A 20,586-nucleotide genomic window follows, 5' to 3' on the forward strand; every position below is an offset into this window, starting at 1 on the left:
TATACACAAATTGAGGATGGGGTGTATCTAGGTACAGCATTCACCAGAATAAAGATATGTATGTATGTATGTGTGTGTGTACGCGTGTGTGTGTTAATTGAATAGAGTTGTATACACAATGTGATGCTGTCCATTGAAGTTGGGTTTTGGCATGAAATGCTTTAGATTGGTTTTAACCATTAGCATAAAACAGTATCAGGCTTTTCATAGCCTTCAATGATTGCTTTTCTTATTTTAATACTTTAATACACATGTCTTGTTTCCAAAGAGCATCATTCATGAATTCTCGTAGTTAAAAATGTATGAATAACCATGTAAATCATTATTGATATGATTGGATAATAAAACTACTTTTCTACTGGAACTTATATTCTTTAACTATGCAAACAACAACCCTAAAAATAATATGTGATGGTAATTTGGTTCCATTGCATATGGCACTAACCTGAAAATATATGAATGATATTTAGGATGAGGCAATGACACGTTAGAATAGCAATTAGACATCTGCATGGGAGGGAAACGGAAAAAGTTCCAGGTAGTCTCTTCATAGTTAACAAGATCTAGTCCTCTGCAGGCTTCTAATTACAAACAAACGTTGGCACAAGTGGTCTCACTTTCTACGTCATTCATAGACCTGATAATTTTAAGGGCTTAATATGGGCTAGGCATGTTTGGTAAAAATACATCACTTACTGCAAACAAATGAATATCACATTAATACAGTATGTGAAAGATATTGACCTTATAAATGCCTTATTAGAAAGATAACCAGATAGCTAACAGATGCCTGCACTAGTTCAGTAAATACTGAGGCAGGTTTAGATTACAGGGATGTTTCATATGCTGATGATTTGCTACAACTATCTTCAGCCACTGTGGCCAGCAGTGTGTCATCCTCATTGTGACCTGCATTTTCATTGTCATTTGCAATTTTAGAATCTACACATTCACTAGTACCAATAGATATAGCTTCTTCACTGTTAGACTTTGTTTTAACTTTTGGTGAGCTTTGTTCTTTTTGGTTACTTTTAGCTTGGTGGTTAGCTTGAGTAGAAGACTTTTCATCATCATATGTTAGTGTTACTCTGCCAAAAAAATTGGAAGTGCCTGGAACTGAATTCAGCGAGGTTAATGATGGCTGTAGATTATGATCACTGACTTCTTCACATAGGGTAATTCTTGCTGGAATACCCCTTGCCTCTGGTACTGGGGCTACTTTGTGAGAGGGATGACTAGCACTCAAGCTCCGCTTGTGTACCCTCACAGGATCAGACACAAAGGGAGTAGGGCCAGCTACACTCGAACTTCTGTTATGACTTTTTGGGTGAGGTGGCAAGGTGCGAGATGGGCTGTTCCCACCTATAGCATTCGAGTCACGTCTTAACCATGGTTGCGCTTCAACAAAATCACAGGAAGTATTGGAAGATGTTCGGGAATGTTGTTTAGTTGGGTCCTGGCCTCTTGATGAACGAAATGAACGTGTTAGTGTACTTGCTGGCGTAAAGTAATCAGAAGAGTGACTTTGTGTGTCAAGAAAGTCAATTTTATAGTATGCATCTATTCCATTGAGAGCATCGTCAAACAGAATGGAATCTGAGCGCTGACACCCTCCAGTTCTACAATTTTGAAGGTAGAGATCTGGCAGATTTTCCAGTATCTTGTTAAGTGTTTTCTGTTGGTATTTATAAGTTTCTCGAAGCCTTAGTAGCTGATGTGCACTAAATTTGCGGATACGGTGGCGCTGAAACACATAGTTCTCTCTTACCCTATTCATCTGTGATACTGAGTAGTCCCTCACCTTGTTAACCTGGAATAGTTTTTAAGAGCAAAATATAGTAACCTAGTCCTCATAGAAATCTAAACTAAGCAGTGCTGAATATAGGTGATATGCCTATACTACTCTATATTTATTTAAAAAAGCTTTACAATAACAAATGTCAAACTTTACTGAAAATATAAGTTGATCTATAGAATCCCATACAATATGAAAAAAATATTGACAAAGTAAGATATGGATATTGATGCATACCACAGAATGCTCTACGCATAACCATATAAAAAATTATTAATGCATGGCCATATAAAAAATTAATAATGCAATCATCGCTCACCTGATCAACATACTGGTCTCTCAGTGACGTTAGACCCTGTGTACTGTAGTCTCGTAGATCACGAAGATTCTTGCCTTGACTACTGTAACTCTCTCTAATACGCTCCATTTGCTGGTAGCAGCTTTCTTTGATGCTCACCACCTGCAAAGATAACAAAGAAAAAAGACAAAACATTCAACAAGTTGAGACCGGAGACATCGATTTCAAAATACAGTATTACTGAATTACAACATTACTAGCAGGATAAAGTAGCAGCATACTGGCAGGATTATTGTAAATCTAACCTGGCCATTGTAGTTTTCTCGAAGCCTGTCAAGTTGCTGTGATTTATAAGCTTCGACACTCTCCAATAATTTCTTAATCTGGCGAGCTTTTGGAGACACTCGATCCTCACAACAGCAGCACTCCCATCCCATTCTGTAAGAAATGTAAACGCAAAAGTTTGTACAAATGAGAAAATTTGTACATTATTGTAAACTAAATCTTGTGTTACACAAGATTTGTTGGTTTACTTGCAGGTTTAATGACTATGCATGATGGGTGAATTAACAAAATGTGTGGTACTCAATCACTACATAACAAATTGGCCAACATTCATTTTTTATAATAATGCCACAAATTGTACAGTAGTTACTTCATTGTTATATGTAAATAATAATATGTAACACATTACCTGTCGAGGATGTAGTTGACTAGTTGAACAATAAGTGTGATCAGAAGGAAGAGGGCAGCACAGGCAAAGCCAAAGAGGAGGCTTTCTGCATACAAGTTGCGGAACTGGCTGTCACTTATGCTGAGGAAGACCAACACCGAGGTGTTACCCACACTGTTGTAAGCAAAGCACTTGTACCATCCAACATCTGATCGCATCACCTCACGGATCAGAAGGTGACCAGAAGCCAAAACTTCAAATCCTGGATTATTGGAGGCTGAATCTTCTACTTCTCTTAAGTGATGACTTGTCCATTCATCAGCACTGCTGTTGCCATTTTGTAGGAAGACTTCACGTTTTGCTGTGAGCCACATTACGTTGTGGAGTGGGTGAGCAGTCACATTGCATTCTAGTAAGGCACTTTGCCTCCCATGAGCTATCACCCAGTTACCTGAAGGAGTAACTGCTTTTGGTGCCTCACAATTTAACAGTTGCATGTGTGTGTATAACTCTGCTACACTGCGGTGTTGACCATCTTTGCACTCTAGGGGCTCCACGCCACTCCAAGTTGATGTGTCTGCTAATATGAGCAATTCAGGAAGCCAAGAATGATAGCAGTCACAGCGAAGTACTGTTCCTGCCAGAAAGACCGATGTATTATGCTTAACTAATTTATTGAAGGATATTGGTAGCACCGTGAGACCCGAACTTTGAAGATTTAAAGAGCGGAGTTTGGCAAGTCCCTCAAATGCCACTTCTTCTATTTCCATCAGGCTTGGAGTATGAGCCAGGTTGAGGTGTTGTAGGTTGTGGAGACCTGTGAAGGCTCCATGTTCCACCCGAATTAGTCTCTCATTATACTCGAGGGACAGCTTCTCTAACAGTGGCATCTCAGAAAAAACAAATTCGTCAATATTTACAATATGGGTGTGACCGAGATCTAGTTGTCTTATACATCTTGCTCCAGCAAGAGCTGCAGCATTAATATGCTGGATGGGATTACTGTGAAGGATTAGGTTTTCTAGGCAGGAAACACCTGAAATCATGTTATCAGGCAAGTTTTTCAGAGAGTTGTACGATACATCAAACACTTCGAGATTTTGCCCATGGAGGCGTGGTAAATCGAACAAATCAGCGCCACTGATGTTGAGGAAATTAAGCTGGCTAGCATCCTCCATCCATTGATGATGTAGCTGGGGTAATTTTGTTTGTGAAACATCTAAATACTTCAGGTTTGTTAGTCCTTGCAGAACTTCAGAATCCATGTGAACAACTGGATTGTTATTAAGAGCAAGGTACTTTAAGTGGACAAGCCCGTTCAAGTCTGTATTATTCACCATCCTGAGGCTGTTGTGTCCTACATCGAGATGAGTAAGAGCTGGGGCGTTTGATTTTAGGTGTCCTCTGCCCAGAGACTGTAAACGGTTGTGGGAGAGGTCCAATTGTTCCAGTTCAGGCAGGAGCGGCAGGGAATTAACGTTGTCCAATTGACTGCCACTAATTTTAAGGAGGCGGAGGCCTTTAAGTTTGGCGAGGAGATGTGTAGGGATGATGGAATATCCTTCAAGGATGAGCGTGGTAGTGTCAGTGGGCGGAGGAGGCGGGTGCACCTCACCAGCAGTGGCAGTACACACCACCTGACGGGGTAGTATGCAGGAACAGCTCTCAGGACACTGTGGCCCACCCAAGTTGCCCGCCACCCACCCTAATTCTCGCCTGCCGTACCCACTGTCATCACTCTCGGGCACCACGGCCGCCGCCATTCCACACACACACCACCACCACCACCACCGCCGCCACACCGCCATCACCGCTCACACAATCTGCAACCACACTCAAATTGTACAACTTCAGCATAATTATTATTGTCTCCATTACCATGGCATATAATATTTCCTAAACCATAATTTTTCAACGTAAATTATATTATGCAGTTTTAAGTTGTAGTATGGTTCAATCACACACACACATACATTGACTACTGCTTAATTTTAATATATGTTTACTAGTCTAAATATTCGTATTCTAATAAATTTGATGTAATATCAAGATAAGCTGTGTTATACGCCAAAAGCATTAATTGTTATCTTTATCAGGAGGCAGGCAGTATCGTATTTCCACAATTCTGCTGCCATTGTTCACCAGAAAACCGTAATAGTGTTCGCAAGCTCCTACGTAAGCATGCGATACAACGAGCTTATTAACGCCGAAAAATGTCAAATGTCTTACCGTTCGTGTTGGTACATAGTAGAGGGGCGAATGGAATTTTTTTTTAGGGGGAGGGATGCGCGGGCTGCTGCAGGTAGTGTGGCGTTGAGCACGACACACAGCTGACTGAGGCATGGGAAGTGGGGTTTGTTGGGGGGGCAGCCACACAGCAGATCCTACCGACGCCTGTATCGATCCCACACCCTCCAGATCTACCCCTCCCGCTCTCACTCCCTCCCTCCCTTCCTCTGCCTGCTTATATAACAAGAGTTTACCCTCAAATGATGGTTTACGGGCTCACCATAGCCCGTGCTACATGGACATTTCGTTCTGAGTAGCTAAATGTAAAAACAACAATCCCCCAAATGATGTCCAAACCATACATCAGTCTTCATTTTCTGATGTGTCTGATGGCTTGGGCATCATAACGTTGTGACTCGTCGTCTGCATATAGATTTACCCCAAATTTTACCTTTATCCACTTTTAAAATCAAATGGTTTATATATAGTACAATCTTCCAGGCTCGGTGCCTTTCGAAAACGTCGTATAGCTTAGAAATACAATTACTTGTGTACGTTAAATATTGCAAATTATATAATTTAATAATAATTGTTCGTGATTACCAAATACGCAACAGAACAGGTGAGCACAATTTAACATCAGCCGAAAGGACAAATTATTATAATTTAATAATTTACCCTTTCAGTTGGCTAGGTTAGATTTTTGTTCACCATGTTTTGTATGTATTCGATAATCATAGGCAATTTACTTTTCAGTTTAATAGGATTAGATTTATTTAAAAATATACAATAAATCTAATATACAGGTGTAGGCTATACGATTTTAAGTCTAGGAAAGACTAGAGCTGAAGCTCAACCGTGGTGCAGAATGGGTTTTCGCGCTGCATCAGCGTTGTGGGGCCCAAGTGTATTGTCTATGGCCAGGAGCCTCATACACTAACCATATATAACACGCCTCCTTCCCCACATATATTCCAGCCTTTCTGCTTTTTATCCTTATCTTCAGCAATGTGTACCTCGCTTTTTTATGTACTAAGTGCCATTGTCATACTGGATTATCGCTATCGTGTTTTATGTCAAATCGAATTTAAGTTTAGTCACATTATGAAAAGGTTTGCTTTGTAGAAATCATTATGCGTCAGGCACTAAGAGGTGACAGTATGTAGGTTATGTAAGAATTGGTTCTATTGTATTTAGTCATGCAACAGGCGTCAGTATTCATGCTGAGAGTTGCCAGTTTGTCTCTAGCGTGATCATCATCCCAAGATCGTAGTTATCCATCTAGTTATGGTATCAATAGTTACTACCGTAAAGCTGTATAATTTATATAGGATCTCAACATAAAAATTAAGATATGATAGCGTTGTTTGCGATTTTTAGTAGTAATAATTGAAGCTTTGATAAATGGGCGTTTCACGTGAACGATAAGCATTGCGTGGCCTATAGCAGAAGCATTCATATTGGTATACATTTTGTGGTATTAATAGTAGTAAGCATTGAAATTAGGACATCCAGTAACCAATATTAATTTGACTTGATATTTGTTAGCGATTAGGTTATGATTCCCACTCTAGACAGGCAACTTAACCCTTTTAGTCATCCTGAAATTAGCGATGCTTTGTTGGAACAAGTTAAGCCTCTGTAGAAAAATGGTTACATATACAAATAAAACTAACAACGTTATACAGACTACGTACAGACTACCAATTATAGACAAGCGAAACATCTGTTTTGTTTGGAATTCATTCTCCTAAATAAAGCCAAGGCTTTAGTTAGAAATTCCTCACTTTCCATGCAGTCCACACATCTAGTATCTATGCTCCCACACCCCATTTTGTAACAGGTTAGTACAGACGAAGACTACTAACGATTTGCTAGAAAGCAGATCTTTTCCTTCCCACAGCTCATCTTAAACTCCACTATTTTGACAAGAGCTGTCAATCTGTTTATAACCAGGTCTTTAATTACTGCTCGGTGAACAGGAGTGGTGAACAGTCAAGGACCGTTGCCTACTCGACCCTCTCTGCTCAAAGCACAAACCAGACCAAAGTCTCGTGCCAGGCGTTGGACGAGTCTTCCTTGCATAATTTGTTTTAGTTGCTTCCAAGAACCTAACCAATGTCAGTCGTTTTCAGTCAATGTTTACGTTCGTAAATATTCGAATATTTCGTTATTACACACCCAAAGATTTTAGCTTTTTTTCTCATTCAAATCAAATGTATTACTTATAAATACCTTTGATTTGCAATCGATTTAGGCTTTACTATAACATACGGATGAACAAACTGTAAAACGTAGAATCTCTTTACTAGGTCATTAGAACATTTTGTATTTCATTCACTATACAAGTGTAAAGAAGCGGGATGAGATTTCAGCCTGTCGTTGGGTTGATCCAACATTGACGCAAACATATAAATTTTGGCACCAAAATAATTTACCTGGGTCACGAGAACATGACGGGGTGAAAGGGGGTACGCAGCTGTTTTATTTTGAAGTTTATGTTTTGGTCATATACTGGGAATATGCCGTAGTTACCGTATACCGAGAAATTGTTTTTAATGATCGATAATAGGTAGTTTTGTGAAAAATCTGAGGCAGGTTTGGAGAGTCGTGACGAGGGGGGAGGGAGAGGGGCATGATGGGAGCCGCACACTCCCACTGGCTGATCAATATCCCTGTTAGCTTACCTCTCGCACCACTCCATTCATCCTGGTGCACTGCTCTCCTTCCACACACAATGTTTCCTCATCTCGCTCTCGGTTTGCCATTATGTACGTCTTGCAGGTAAACATTCCCATTTTATTTATTTAGTAGCATATTTAAGCATTGCAGTCTTATAATGAGGGGCAGCTTTGGTTCGATTTCCAGGCGAGACAAATGGTTAGGCACATTTACTTTCACCTATTGTGTCTGTTCACCTAGTCGTAAATAAGGTACCGGGGAGTTAAGCAACTGTCGTGGGGTTGCATCTAGGGGAAGGTCAGTAGTTCAGTGTTGAGGGAACTTCGATACATCCAAAAGCATATATGCAGAGGTTTTCCGTCTCCGACAAAGCGTATTAATTATTAATGAAATGAGTGCACATGCTTCTAGAATTCTTTCTTGTGAAACCTGAAATGCTCTTCTGCCGGATAGAACTGCACTGTCGTCTTTCTCCGTTTTCCGTTCCAAGAATTTTACGCTGCACATTCCTCATTAACTGTGCAGTAGGCTTGTTCAAATGTTGAGGCCGAGTAGTCCGCTAAGATAATCGACAGGCATTATATGTAATTACTAATAATTAAGCGAAGGTGCGAGTGCGTCATTGACCCCTTGTCGTGCTGTTTACTGCTACAGTCCTGTGGCTTCAGCTCAGTTATGCGGTCCAGCATGGTTTGACATTGCTCGTGGTTTACGGGTTATTCATGCCCGTGCCACACTAATCTGAATACATGCCAGTGTGTGTGATTACGTAACATCTACTAGCAGACAGCTTTAAAAATAGTCAAGGATTTCTTCCCGAAGTATAGATGTAAACTTTTTTTTAGACGCTCCAGAAATCTTCGAATATGGTTCTTGTACAACCGTTGTGTGCTTTATTTAGTCAGTCATGACATTTAGCCATATATATTTCAGATTCTTTCCTGCTATGTAGTACTAATTAGAGTATCGTCCTCATAGCAGGTGGTAGTCGAGTCTAGATTAAGCTTGTTCAGCAAAATTATTAAAAAGTTACGCAAGGATGAACTCCAGAACTTTGAGACACTTGTTGATCAGGGAAATACAACATACCGAATGACTAAAAAAAGTAAATTCTGCTTGATTGCCGTATTGATTATGTATTGTTGCCAAACTCATATTTCATTTCCACATGTATTCCTTAAGGCCTTTATACGGGAACATAATTTATTAACAACGCTTTACGTTGCAACAAACACCATTACTTGAATGCACCACAACAGCAGACCTTGAGTCCAGATCGTTGCTAGATAAAATGTTGGCAGCGAGCCTAGTGGATCCGATTTGTATATGGTTCTCTCCTAACTGCAGTGATTCAAATTGTTACAAATCATTTACAGCCGAGTCATGTCCCCAAGTTACATATTGCAAAGTGGCTATTGATTATTAAAGAAAACTTCCCATTAAGGGGAATGGCATGCTGTTAAGCTATTTTTTAATTTACGAAGAACGACGATACACGTGCGAAAAGCATAATTGTTCCCTAATTTAAAATTGTAATATGAATGTCTCCAGTCAGCATTGCAGAGTATTAAAATACCTGATTTAGTACTAGTGTGAATGTGGTTTTGTGGATGGGAAGCATGGCCCACGTGGGTCAGTAGCCGTTGGGTTGGCGGTGGTAAGCCTACCTTAATAAGCTAGTAAAAGTATTGGGATGGTGAACCCACATGTGCATAGCGAACTCACGTGGGTCGGTAGCTTTTATTTTGACTTGTCATACACGCAAGTTGGCAATAGGTATTGATTTAACCACGTGGGTCATTTACAGGTATTATAATGTCTAAAAACGCGAGCCGTTGGCGAGCTATGGAAACAGGCTGCCAAATATCTCCCTCACACCCCCTCAATAATCTCACGGTTGTCCTTCCTCTCTTCCCATCTCCTCCACACCCAGCACCACTAAACCTATTCCGCATCGCAGGAAATATTGCCTCACGTGGGTGTTGCGAGGTTAAAGCTGCAGTACGATTTCAACCACATACCAGATCGAGGTGCCACAGCAGATAACACGACTTGTCAAGGACCCCGATAGTGATTATTACATGCTAAGCAACTTGTGAAGGACTGTGTTTAGGTACTGCTGATAACATGTTATGATAGCTCGTACAAGATGAATAGTTCGTGATGTATTAGTTGGCGTTCACTTCATCCCATCGCCAAGTCTAGTTTTGTTTCTCAACCGAGTGTCCTATTTGTATACAATACTGTACTTGAAGTTTCAAGACTTTAATTTCGTGTAGACTGTACGGGGAATGCAGTTTTTTTAATAGCTTCTGATATCCTGAGGCTCAGACTTTAAATCATGCCGTATTGTACGCTTGTAAAACGGGCTTTGTGAAAACGTTTGGTCATTCAAAATTCATTTTTAAAATGATTTACGTAGGTAGGGGTTTAGATTCAATATGGGTTCATACATACTTGCCAAGTTCATTATAAAAATTAATGTTCATTTTATATTTAATTTTGTTATTGAAGTGCATTTTATATTAAGAATGTCGTCGACCCCCTCCCCCCCCACTGTGCGCAATTTGACCGTATACTACAATCATAATCACTACGGTCTCTGGAGCCGCCAGTATGGTCAAAATAGAGCATCTATCAGTAACAATAAAACTGCATAAGTTTCATTGATTAAATGTAAATTATCAGTTAATAAGCATTTTATTATGCTTATTATTATGCAATCGAGTCCAGTAGATTTGATTCACTTAAGTTAAATGTAGTGATTTAGTTTCTAGCATTTAAAAGAGAACAGTAGCACACAAATACGGGAGAATGAAGCAGTATCAAATTCGGCAGGATGGATTTCAAGGCTTTTCCGTTATAAAAAAAAAAAAAAAACTTTTCCGTTAAACTTAAAAATAATCTTTTCACACAGTACAGTATTGGTTATCAACCTCTAGGCACGCCTAAACAAATACTTGTTGCACACTCCCAGAAACGTCTACTCATTCCTTACTTGAGCTGCTGCTGTACGCATGAGTAATCAGAACGTAAAATAGTTACGATCCTTTACCTGTTCATTCAGCTATTTGATTTTTGTATTTTCTCTTAATTTTCTTAAGTGTTTGTGTGAATAAATCGAAGATATGCTAAAGTACTTGTTTATATTGCAATATTAACAAAATTATATTTTTAAAGCAAATGAAGCTCGCTAATAAATATTTTAGTAGATATTGAAACTGATGGTAAGGAACTGATAACGTATATGCTGGGGGAAGGAATTTTGTAGGTTTTCTAATCTTGTTATTCATCGCTGCTGTTAGCGAGGTGCGGTGCTGCGACGCATTTTACAGGCATGCTGAAATCCATCCGCCTTCTGGAAATATTACCGAATTTCCCCTACCTGGCTTTGTTCAGCCATCTCCTAGAAATGTTATTCAAGTTTCCGAAGTTACCGGTATCTAAGCCACCTCGTGGACGTTTTTACCGCATTTCCAAGCTATTTAGACATTGTGGGGTCTATTGATATTTCGCCTTAAAAGGGGTTTATGCAAAGTAATTGTTGTAATCACTGAATGGATGGGCACAGTAAGACAACAAAACTAATTTCACTTGCTAACAAGCGTCACTTGACTTTTTCTGATATCGGGTTATCGACTGGTCTGGATTTTATGCTTATCTGATTGATTAGATTCGTTTCCATTACACCAAGTCATACGTTTGAATACATTCAAAGCTTATAATTTATTATTAGCCGTGCTATTTAGGGTCAAGATATTTGGAAGTGAATTTGAACGTGATTGGTTGTCGACACTAAGCTTGTTACCAAAATGTGTTCCTAGAATAAATACCTACGTATATTAATGGGTTAATGGGTCATTATATAAGTTAATCTTTAAAAATGCTAATTGTCTTTATATAATATATTTTCCATGGCTCTAACCCGCGTAATTGGGAAAACCTAGACTTCAAACCCAGATTTTTTCCTTCAATACTCAATGTTGTGATGTAAGATTTTGAATTCTACACGAGCTCATGTTAAAGAATTTTTCAACGGTTCGGTTTTGGTTTGATATCAACCATTAAATATCTTGCGTATTTAGATATAAATGGTTTCCCCACAGTACATGTGCAGTGTAGCATATAAATATTTCAAAAAGGGGAACTGCCACTGAAGACTAATTTGAACCATAATCGGTAGCCCAGTGTGGGGGGGGGGGGGGGAAACCGTACACAAAGAGATGGTAAAATATGAGACCCAGGTGGCGGCCTTCAGCTCAGTAAATAGTGTGCTAATTATATTCAACATGTATTTATGTTTCCTCGTAGGCGAAGTGAAACTAGTTCAATAGTTTGTGATCTATCTATGGTAATAGGAACGGTGGTGTGTGCAGTTTAGTGTGAGGAAAGGGGGGTGTACAATAGCGTGAGGCAGAGATTGTGCGGGAGTCGACGCCAGGAAAGGTGGAGAAAGAGGAGAAGAGGCAGCAGCAGCAGCAGCAGCAGACGGAGCCACCACCACCACCAAGACAGCCATACAATACAAACCCGGAGCCGCCGCCTCGCTTAACTGCAACTTTGTCACGTGTGGCGTCACTTTGTGTCGAATTGGCCACCATTACCGGCTCGGCTAATCCAGCACATGCATGATAGTGCAGCCAGGGCGAGATAGGCGTCAGTATTTGAGTGAGTAGAGACGGTGTATTCTCCCAGGGGTGCAATAATCACGGGACAACCCTGGCAGACAGAGGGAGACTGAAGCTTGGGGTCCACCGCCCTGTAAATCCTAACAAAGACGAACTGACAACCCTGCGCCGCCGCCCACCGCTGCCACGTCTCGCCACCTACACCATTAACTGCCATTATATATAAAATCATATCCCAAAAGTAGTGTAATTTTAATCATTGGGCGAGCTTGCATGTTTGAACAATCGAGAGGTACCGAATACAGTTTTGTTGGAATGGTTATATGATATAGTTAGGGGAAAATGACTGCGATCCAGTATGGTGGTATCATGGGCAGCATGTGCCCACATATATGTTATTAAGGGACAAGGCACTTGTTTATTCTGGCTCACGCTGTTGGACGCCAGCAGGTACAGCTTGTGTTGTGGAGCTGTTGTGCAACAGTTGGCGTAAATGAACCTTCTGTAAAAGCACCAGTCACCCTACTTAAGTCTAGGACCGTTTTTTTTTACACGAAATATTTACTCCTAGTCAGCAGCCAGCGTGTAGCAAACAACTTTTATACCTTGATTGGGCTCGTTATAAACAAATATGAATACTGCCGTTTTGTTTACGTTATTTGGGTAAAGAATTCACCTTTAAGAAACGTTGTTCAGCATTTACTTCTTTACAGAACAGTTGTAGCAAGCGCTAGTGCTTACCTTCGAAACTTGGCAAATGTCGAGCAAAGCGTGACAAAAACTGGCAGGTCTGCTATCGCTGGTTGAAAGCTGTGGTGCAGGTGTCCTAGATTATTGAATATCTTGTATTTTGGTTAGCACTGTTAAGTACTAAATTAGTAAATATTCTGGATTGAATATATCTTTGTGTAAACCATTGGTCATTTGATACGTGGCAAAACGTTGACGTATAGTGCGATATGGTGAACTTGGTTAAACTAAGATTTTTGAAACAAGACTAACCCTTTCATGGTCTTTATGGTAGCCGCAAAATACGAATGAGTCTAAGCGTGCTGATGAGCAAAAGCAAAAATGGTTTCAAATCAATGCAATATTTCCAATGGAAATATTATCTATATATATATATATATATATATATATATATATATAATATAATATAGCCTCTAGGCCTCTAGGAAGCGAACTTTTTCTTGTGTCCTCTTAATGTTCATTTTTTGTATAAAATCAGATATGTAACTGTATAACCTTGCATAATAAAGTGTACATCATAATAAAAAAAAAAGGGGGTGGTAGGAGAAGTGAACACTCTTTCGTATTCAGAGTTAAATGTCAAGTTTTTCCCTGAGTGCTCTGTGTTCCCTTCTCTGAGGCTGTGGGTCCCTATAATTACACCAGTGGTGGTACCCCCCTAATATAATATATATATATATATATTCCTGCTCGGGTTTTGAACCTCTGCAAATTCTTAAAATGCAAAATGCATCATTGTTTTGGTGAGGCATCAGTTGTATATATTCTATGGGTCCTTGACCTGAAAGGATGTGGTTGCCTCATGCACGATAGACTATTTATTTTTCTTTGAACATGGAAGTTGCAGGTTTCGACCTTTCCCGCCTTTTGCTTATTTAGAAAGACATGGTTGCCGGTGATATTCCAAGGGAGGGAGGTGGGGGGGAGGGCGATGTCCTTGTGAGAGGGGTTGGTGGGGGGTTGGAGGGAAGCATTAAGCTTGATCCTGGCGTTTCATGCATATTAATCTAGTGTGTGGACCATCTGATCACGGTTCCTGGTGGTGACGGTCTATGATCTATCACCGACACTGGCAAATTTAAGTGTCCCATATGCATTTATCGGAGATGCCACCCTGCTCCCTAAAAGTGTTAATTAAATTGAGCTATGATTTATATGTCTATGTAGAGCGGTCAGGATTGAGATACCTCGTGAAGGTGAGTACACGTAATGGCACAACAAAATGTAGTTAAAAATTTCTGCCTCATACAATCTACCTTGAGGCTACCTTGAGGTGCTTCCGGGGCTTAGTGTCCCCGCGGCCCGGTCGTCGACCAGGCCTCCTGGTTGCTGGACTGATCAACCAGGCTGTTAGACGCGGCTGCTCGCAGCCTGACGTATGAGTCACAGCCTGGTTGATCAGGTATCCTTTGGAGGTGCTTATCCAGTTCTCTCTTGAACACTGTGAGGGGTTTGCCAGTTATGCCCCTAGTGGATGCTTTCTGACCAAATACATACATCGTAACTTATTGTATAAAAGTATGTGGTTACCGTATGACCTAATTTTTGTTTTTGCCGTTTTCATACAAATCCAATAATACACTTCTGTACTTAGTTCTTTTTTTGTGAAATATGTGAAAAGAATGGACAAAACCGCCCATTCAGCAATGTCTGACCAACAGATAAACGCAATACCAGGTTTTGGCATATGTAGTTTAGCTAGTTTTCCTACAGGTGTTTTTTATAGAGCAGGCAGGATGCCCGCTGTTAGACTAGTTGACAGTGTGATTGAACCGTCACTGTAAACATACATCCATGCTCGCGTGACCACAGTATTTACAGACAATTATTTCAAGTTACTGCTCTGAGTAAACTACACAGTGTTTGTTAGCCCCCATAGATGATTATCACGCACTGCATTTAGTAAACTTGCTTAGCACTACACAAAAGAAACTAAGAGGTAAAACAAAATGAGGCCATAAGACCGGAAATAAAGGATGACGTTGCGAGCAAGAAACATCCCGAGATGGCTGGGGGATTTCCGTCATGTCCTTGGATTGGACATCGCACTCAATATACACATGCCAGAGACCACAACAACTGGTTTGATTCTCATAATTGGGGGAGAGGAAGCCTGTTTGGCTTACCGAGATCCCTCTAGGCCAGCTTACTGAGCTTCCCCAGAATGAAGCCCAGGTTTTTCAGCTAGGTGAAGAGAGGCATGAAGGTGAAGGGGAACTTGCTCAAAGGCGCTAGTGGAAAAAAGTTGAGTCATATAATGGGCTCGGGAACTGAACCCCCAAATTCATTTGGCTTAGCAAATAACAGTGTTAATTATTAAGCTAGTTACACAGGTTAATGGATATACTGTATCAAGAATCATTTATAGCACAGTTGGTTCAAGAACTGGACTACAGTAGTCTCTAAACGGGGCAGTTGCATCTGTGGAGAGTCAAGGTGCGCCAGTTACACATTTATTAATCATGCACCCATTCAAATGGCCTAGTAAGAGAGAAATACTGTACACTGAGAGGTGTACCTTGTCTCTCTTTGTATATTCACTGAGAAATTACTCAAGTCCTGAACTTTACGTGTAGGACTAAAGTATATTTCCTGGTTAGTCAGTAGGCTATTGTTGTGGCCTAGTAACCTTCATGCGGTTAACAGGCTTTAAACTCAGCACATAACCAAACCGCCAACTTTGTTTGGTATCTTTTATAATTACAATTTTTAAAAGAATTGTGGTTTTGTCAACTGAGGTTTGTTTATCAAAGGTTCAATAGTTATAAACTATTGGAATTTTTACCTAATAATTAAGACAGTTCAGGGGAAGTCATTATTTAATTTCATCTTAAAACATAGATTTATTTTCTTGGTAGTATTTAATTACATAATATGAGCTTGTATAACTGGTCTGAATACTTTAAAGGTCAAGACAGATTACACTCACTCACACTTCAGTTAATATATGGAGTGTGTGTGTGTGTGTGTGTGTGTGTGTGTGTGTGTGTGTGTGTGTTTATGTGAGTGCAATGCATTTTCTTGATCTTTAAAATACTGCACTGTATTTAACCCAATTAAATCATAGTTCATGATTAGAAATTTTAGGCAGGTAGAACAATTCTTGTGAGATAGAAAATAATCATCAACTTTGTTCATAACAACTTACACAAATTGTACCAATTCTGGCTAGTCTGAACAGGTGTACAGCAGTGTAAAACAAGCACATTTTCAACAGGGGTATTTATGAAATAAAAGCATTGTTTAAACTGAGCAGGAGCATGATGAGGATGAGTCGTGGGGTTGTGTGGAAACATTTCTTCCCTGTAAAGCCAGTCAGCATAAGTGGAATGTATTCTAAAGGAAAGTGAGAGGCTATCTTGAGCCTAAGTTTTGAAAACTAATAGCACAGTTAACAAAATGGTCTGGAGATATTGCATACATATACATATGCACACACACGTGTGTTTATGTGGCTACAAGAGCTTAACTTGGGCAAGTGCAAAATGAAGAAGATAGGCATATCATATTTAGGAGCCGGTCGGCCGAGCGGATAGCACGCGGGGCTTGTGATCCTGTGGTCCTGGGTTCGATCCCAGGCGCCGGCGAGAAACAGTGGGCAGAGTTTCTTTCACCCTATGCCCCTGTTACCTAGCAGTAAAATAGGTACCTGGGTGTTAGCCAGCTGTCACGGGCTGCTTCCTGGGGGTGGAGGCCTGGTCGAGGACCGGGCCGCGGGGACACTAAAAGCCCCGAAATCATCTCAAGATAACCTCAAGATAGGCATAGGGAGAAAGAGGCCAAACATAAGGAATCAGTTGGGAGAGGAAATTCTTCAGGAGTCAGGATGAGAGAAAGATCTGGGGGTTGATATCACACCAGACCTTACCCATAAGCCCACATCAAAAGGATAACATCAGTGGCGTATGCAAGGCTGGCGAACATAAAAACTGCCTTCAGAAACTTGGGTATGGAATCATTCAGTACTTCTTGAGGTTATCTTGAGATGATTTCGGGGCTTAGTGTCCCTGCGGCCCGGTCCTCGACCAGGCCTCCTTTTTGTTACACACCCCTAGGAAGCAGCCTGTAGCAGCTGTCTAACTCCCAGGTACCTATTTTCTGCTAGGTAACAGGGGCATCAGGGTAAAAGAAACTTTTTGCCCATTTGTCTCTGCTTCCACCGGGGATCGAACCCGGAACCTCAGGACTACGAATCCGAAGCGCTGTCCACTTAGCTGTCAGGTGCCAGCCGAGATACAGAACCTTGTATGCCTCATATGTCAGACCAATACTGGAATACAGTATACGGTTACAGCACGGAGTCCACATCTAGTCAAACACAAAACAAAGTTTGAAAAAGTTCAGAGGTATGCCACCAGGCTAGTCCCTGAGTTGAGAGGAATGAACTACCACAAAGAAAGATTACTGGAACTGAACTTCATGACACTGGAAGACAGAAGGGTTAGGGGATAAATGATCACTGCCTATAAAATTTTCTGAGGAATTGACAGGGGTAGATAAAAATACTGTTTAACACGGGTGGGTACATGAACAAAGGGGCACAGGTGGAAATTGAGTACCCAAATGAGTCACACGGGATGTTAGAAAGAACTTTTTCAGTGTTAGAGCAGTTAACAGGTGGAATGCATTAGGCAGTGATGTGGTGGAGGCAGATTCCATACAGTTTCAAATGTAGATATGATAGAGCCCAGTAGGCTCAGGAATCTTTACACCAGTTGATTGACAGTTGAGAGGCGGGACTAAAGAGCCAAAGCTCAACCCCACAAGCACAACTAGGTGAGTACATGTTGTATATGCACATGTGCATATACAACATGCACATATATAATACATATGCAAGTACACATGTACATATGTAGGTACACATGTACGTATGTAGGTACATATGTATGCATATGTGTGCACATCCTCAAAACACACACATTTCCTCATATTCTTTTAAACATTATGGGAGAAAAGGCAAAATGTCGCTTATTAAAGAAATTTTGCAACTACAGTACAGTATGTGCTGAATCGCCTGAGTAAACAGCTTCAAGGACTATTAGGTAAGACACCTGAGTTGTAATTTTCTTGACCTTGAAACAAAAGCAGTTGTATCGTAAATTTAGGAAGGGTGAAAAGGTGCATAATATTCCTAAGATATGTCCCAAACTGACTTTACTTGATTTGCAAGTGTGGGCTTCAAAGTTATTGGTTTGTGTGAAACAGCTCTGCAAATCCCAACACATGGCTTCCCTAAATCATTATTATTATTATTATTATTTTTATAACAAAACATAGTTGGAAGGGAGTTCAAGAAATATAGCACTGGGATTGGATTACAGTGTTATTAACTTTGCTATTGTCTTGCTTGCATGTTTACGCTGGAAAAAATACAGTTAAGCTTGTATTTAAAAATAACATTCTTATGATTTTAAAAATCCTGCATTTGATGCAAATTACATTTCCAATTTTGCACATATATCTTATTTGTTAAAAGGTAAAAAGAATAGGATTAGTACAGGTATATTGCCTACAATTACCAAAATTTGATAAATATTTGTTGCTGTTTATCAGGACTACTGTACTTGCTCTGTTTTATGGAATGTGTGAAAACAAAGTCCAAGGCCGCTCATTCAGTAATGTTTGACCAGCAGATAAAAACAGTGCCAGCTAATGTGCAAAAGATATTACCTTTGAACACTACAATATTATGGAATTTTGACAATGGATCATAATTTACACTTGTTGATATTGAAAATGAGAACTTTAATTTACATTTCAAAATAACATTGTCCTTGTGAGAGAATGCAGAGAAAGTTTTAACAATATATTTAATAAAAAGTTGCAGTGCATAAGAAGAAAACAGTGGTTGAAGGGATAGCAATAATTTTCCTTTATAATGTGCACAGAAGTTGTAATATTTGTTTTAAAATGGTTTCTGCTCATCATTAAGTTATATATTGGGCAAGGATCATTCATTCATGCCTGCTTTGTTTTGTCAACTCATTATTGCAGCATATGAAGGCCTTTTCTTATTCAGAGTAAAAATATAATTGCTGTATTTTATTATACATTACTTTGTTATTAATACTGATATTTATTTTTTATAATTGTATAATTTCAGTGTGGAGACTTTGTAAATGCCGGAGCAAAGGAAATGATGACCCCTTCAGACGTTATTGCTGCAGCTGACATAACATTTTCCTGTGTATCTGATCCTCAGGTTGCCAAGAATGTAAGTTATTTGATTACATTTAACTCTGGTCTTGATTTGCACAGTACAGTATATAAAAATTTTCTCGGACAAATTACTGTACAATATATATATATTACTCAAAGCTGTAATAAATCTGGCTCATCATGCCTATTATACAGTATTGTGATCTTGCAAGTAGATAGAGTATTATTAAATTTTATGTATTTTATTCCTTCACGTTATACTTTATGGATTTTGCCTGATTCAGTCTTGTTAGTTTTTATTACATTTTGCAGAGTCAGAAATGAGGAATTTGCTAGTGTAGTAATAGTGGAGTATTATTTATAAAAACAGTGTTATGAAATGTTAGCCATGACAACTCATAATGGAGCTGGACTTAACTCCGATTGCAGTTGTGCTGCTGGGTGCTGAGCAGATTTTGCTCCCTAATTTCCATTCTCCTATGACTTTGACATTCCTTCTGTTGTGAGTGCTGGGCCAATTTTACCCTTGCTAGCATGTCACATCTGCCTAGTGTGGGTGGCTATTTCACATCTGCCTTGTGTGGGTGGCTATTTCACATCTGCCTAGTGTGGGTGGCTGTGTCACATCTGTCCAGTGTGGGTGGCTAGAGATTGTTATTTGGAGTTGGTACTGGATTATCAGTGTTGTTATTATATTATCCATTTTAGAATCTGGGTCGTCTTCCTGATTTGAGTAAACCGTTTCATTATCAAAACCCAGGCGTTTCTAATATTTCAAGGCCTGTAATCTGGAGGTTACCTTGTGTATGTAAACATTTCCACTTATAATTTACTTGTTACTTTTAAGTACTGTACTCTATGTACAGTACAGTATACTATAGTGATCCCTGTTAAATCAATGTTTTCCACCAACAGTATGTTACTGGCCAAATTTTTACTATGTAATATACAATTGTTCTTTTGGATTTTATGTATGATGCAACCAGCTTACTTTAAGACTTGCCCAAAATGCTGGGCTTATTGAGTGACTTTACACAAACGCATTCTATCGTAGCACATCGGTATACTGTACTGTTATTGTAAGTTCCCTTCTTTTGTATCTTCGTTTTTGTAATAAATCATTATCATTTCTGTTTCATAATGAACTAGAACACCATTTCCTAACTGATTAGTCATGGCAAATTTTCTGGTTGTAACATGGAGGGCTGTCACTAGTATAATATATGGGGGTGTATAAATGACTTAACGTTCTCATCAACACTACCCATCGCTTCACACAACCTTGTGTGAAGCAATGGGTAGCAAGGCAAGCAAATCAAAGACAACTCCTATGAGTTGTCTTTATAAAAGAATGTGTCAAATATTCACT

At 39.6% G+C, this 20,586-nt stretch overlaps 2 protein-coding genes across 5 annotated transcripts in view; one reads left to right on the forward strand and one right to left on the reverse strand.

The window, feature by feature from the left end:
* The window catches only part of Ndf (Nucleosome-destabilizing factor), a 54,219-nt gene that overhangs the window by 17,185 nt on the left and 16,448 nt on the right, over nt 1-20,586 (forward strand). For both annotated transcript variants that reach the window (XM_069331238.1, XM_045739450.2), the window contains exon 8: nt 19,162-19,272. In XM_069331238.1, coding sequence (XP_069187339.1) covers nt 19,162-19,272 — 111 coding nt within the window. The remainder of the gene's footprint in view (nt 1-19,161; nt 19,273-20,586) is intronic.
* Nucleotides 352-12,456, reverse strand: LOC123756360 (immunoglobulin domain and leucine-rich repeat-containing protein 2). Of its 3 annotated transcripts, none has more exons than XM_045739447.2 (5): nt 12,208-12,456; nt 2,788-4,589; nt 2,399-2,531; nt 2,115-2,255; nt 352-1,810 (listed from the first exon to the last, which is right to left on the reverse strand). In XM_045739447.2, exons 2-5 carry the CDS (start codon nt 4,572-4,574, stop codon nt 827-829), a joined length of 3,045 nt encoding a protein of 1,014 aa, XP_045595403.1. In that variant the 5' UTR covers nt 4,575-4,589; nt 12,208-12,456; the 3' UTR covers nt 352-826. The 3 variants fall into 3 exon arrangements, with proteins under 3 accessions (XP_045595403.1, XP_045595405.1, XP_045595404.1); XM_045739449.2 differs by having other exon boundaries at nt 12,231-12,419; XM_045739448.2 differs by lacking the exon at nt 12,208-12,456 and adding an exon at nt 4,996-5,157.

The sequence above is a fragment of the Procambarus clarkii genome, chromosome 25 (genome assembly GCF_040958095.1).
Source record: "Procambarus clarkii isolate CNS0578487 chromosome 25, FALCON_Pclarkii_2.0, whole genome shotgun sequence".
Classification (NCBI taxonomy): Eukaryota; Metazoa; Arthropoda; class Malacostraca; order Decapoda; family Cambaridae; genus Procambarus; species Procambarus clarkii.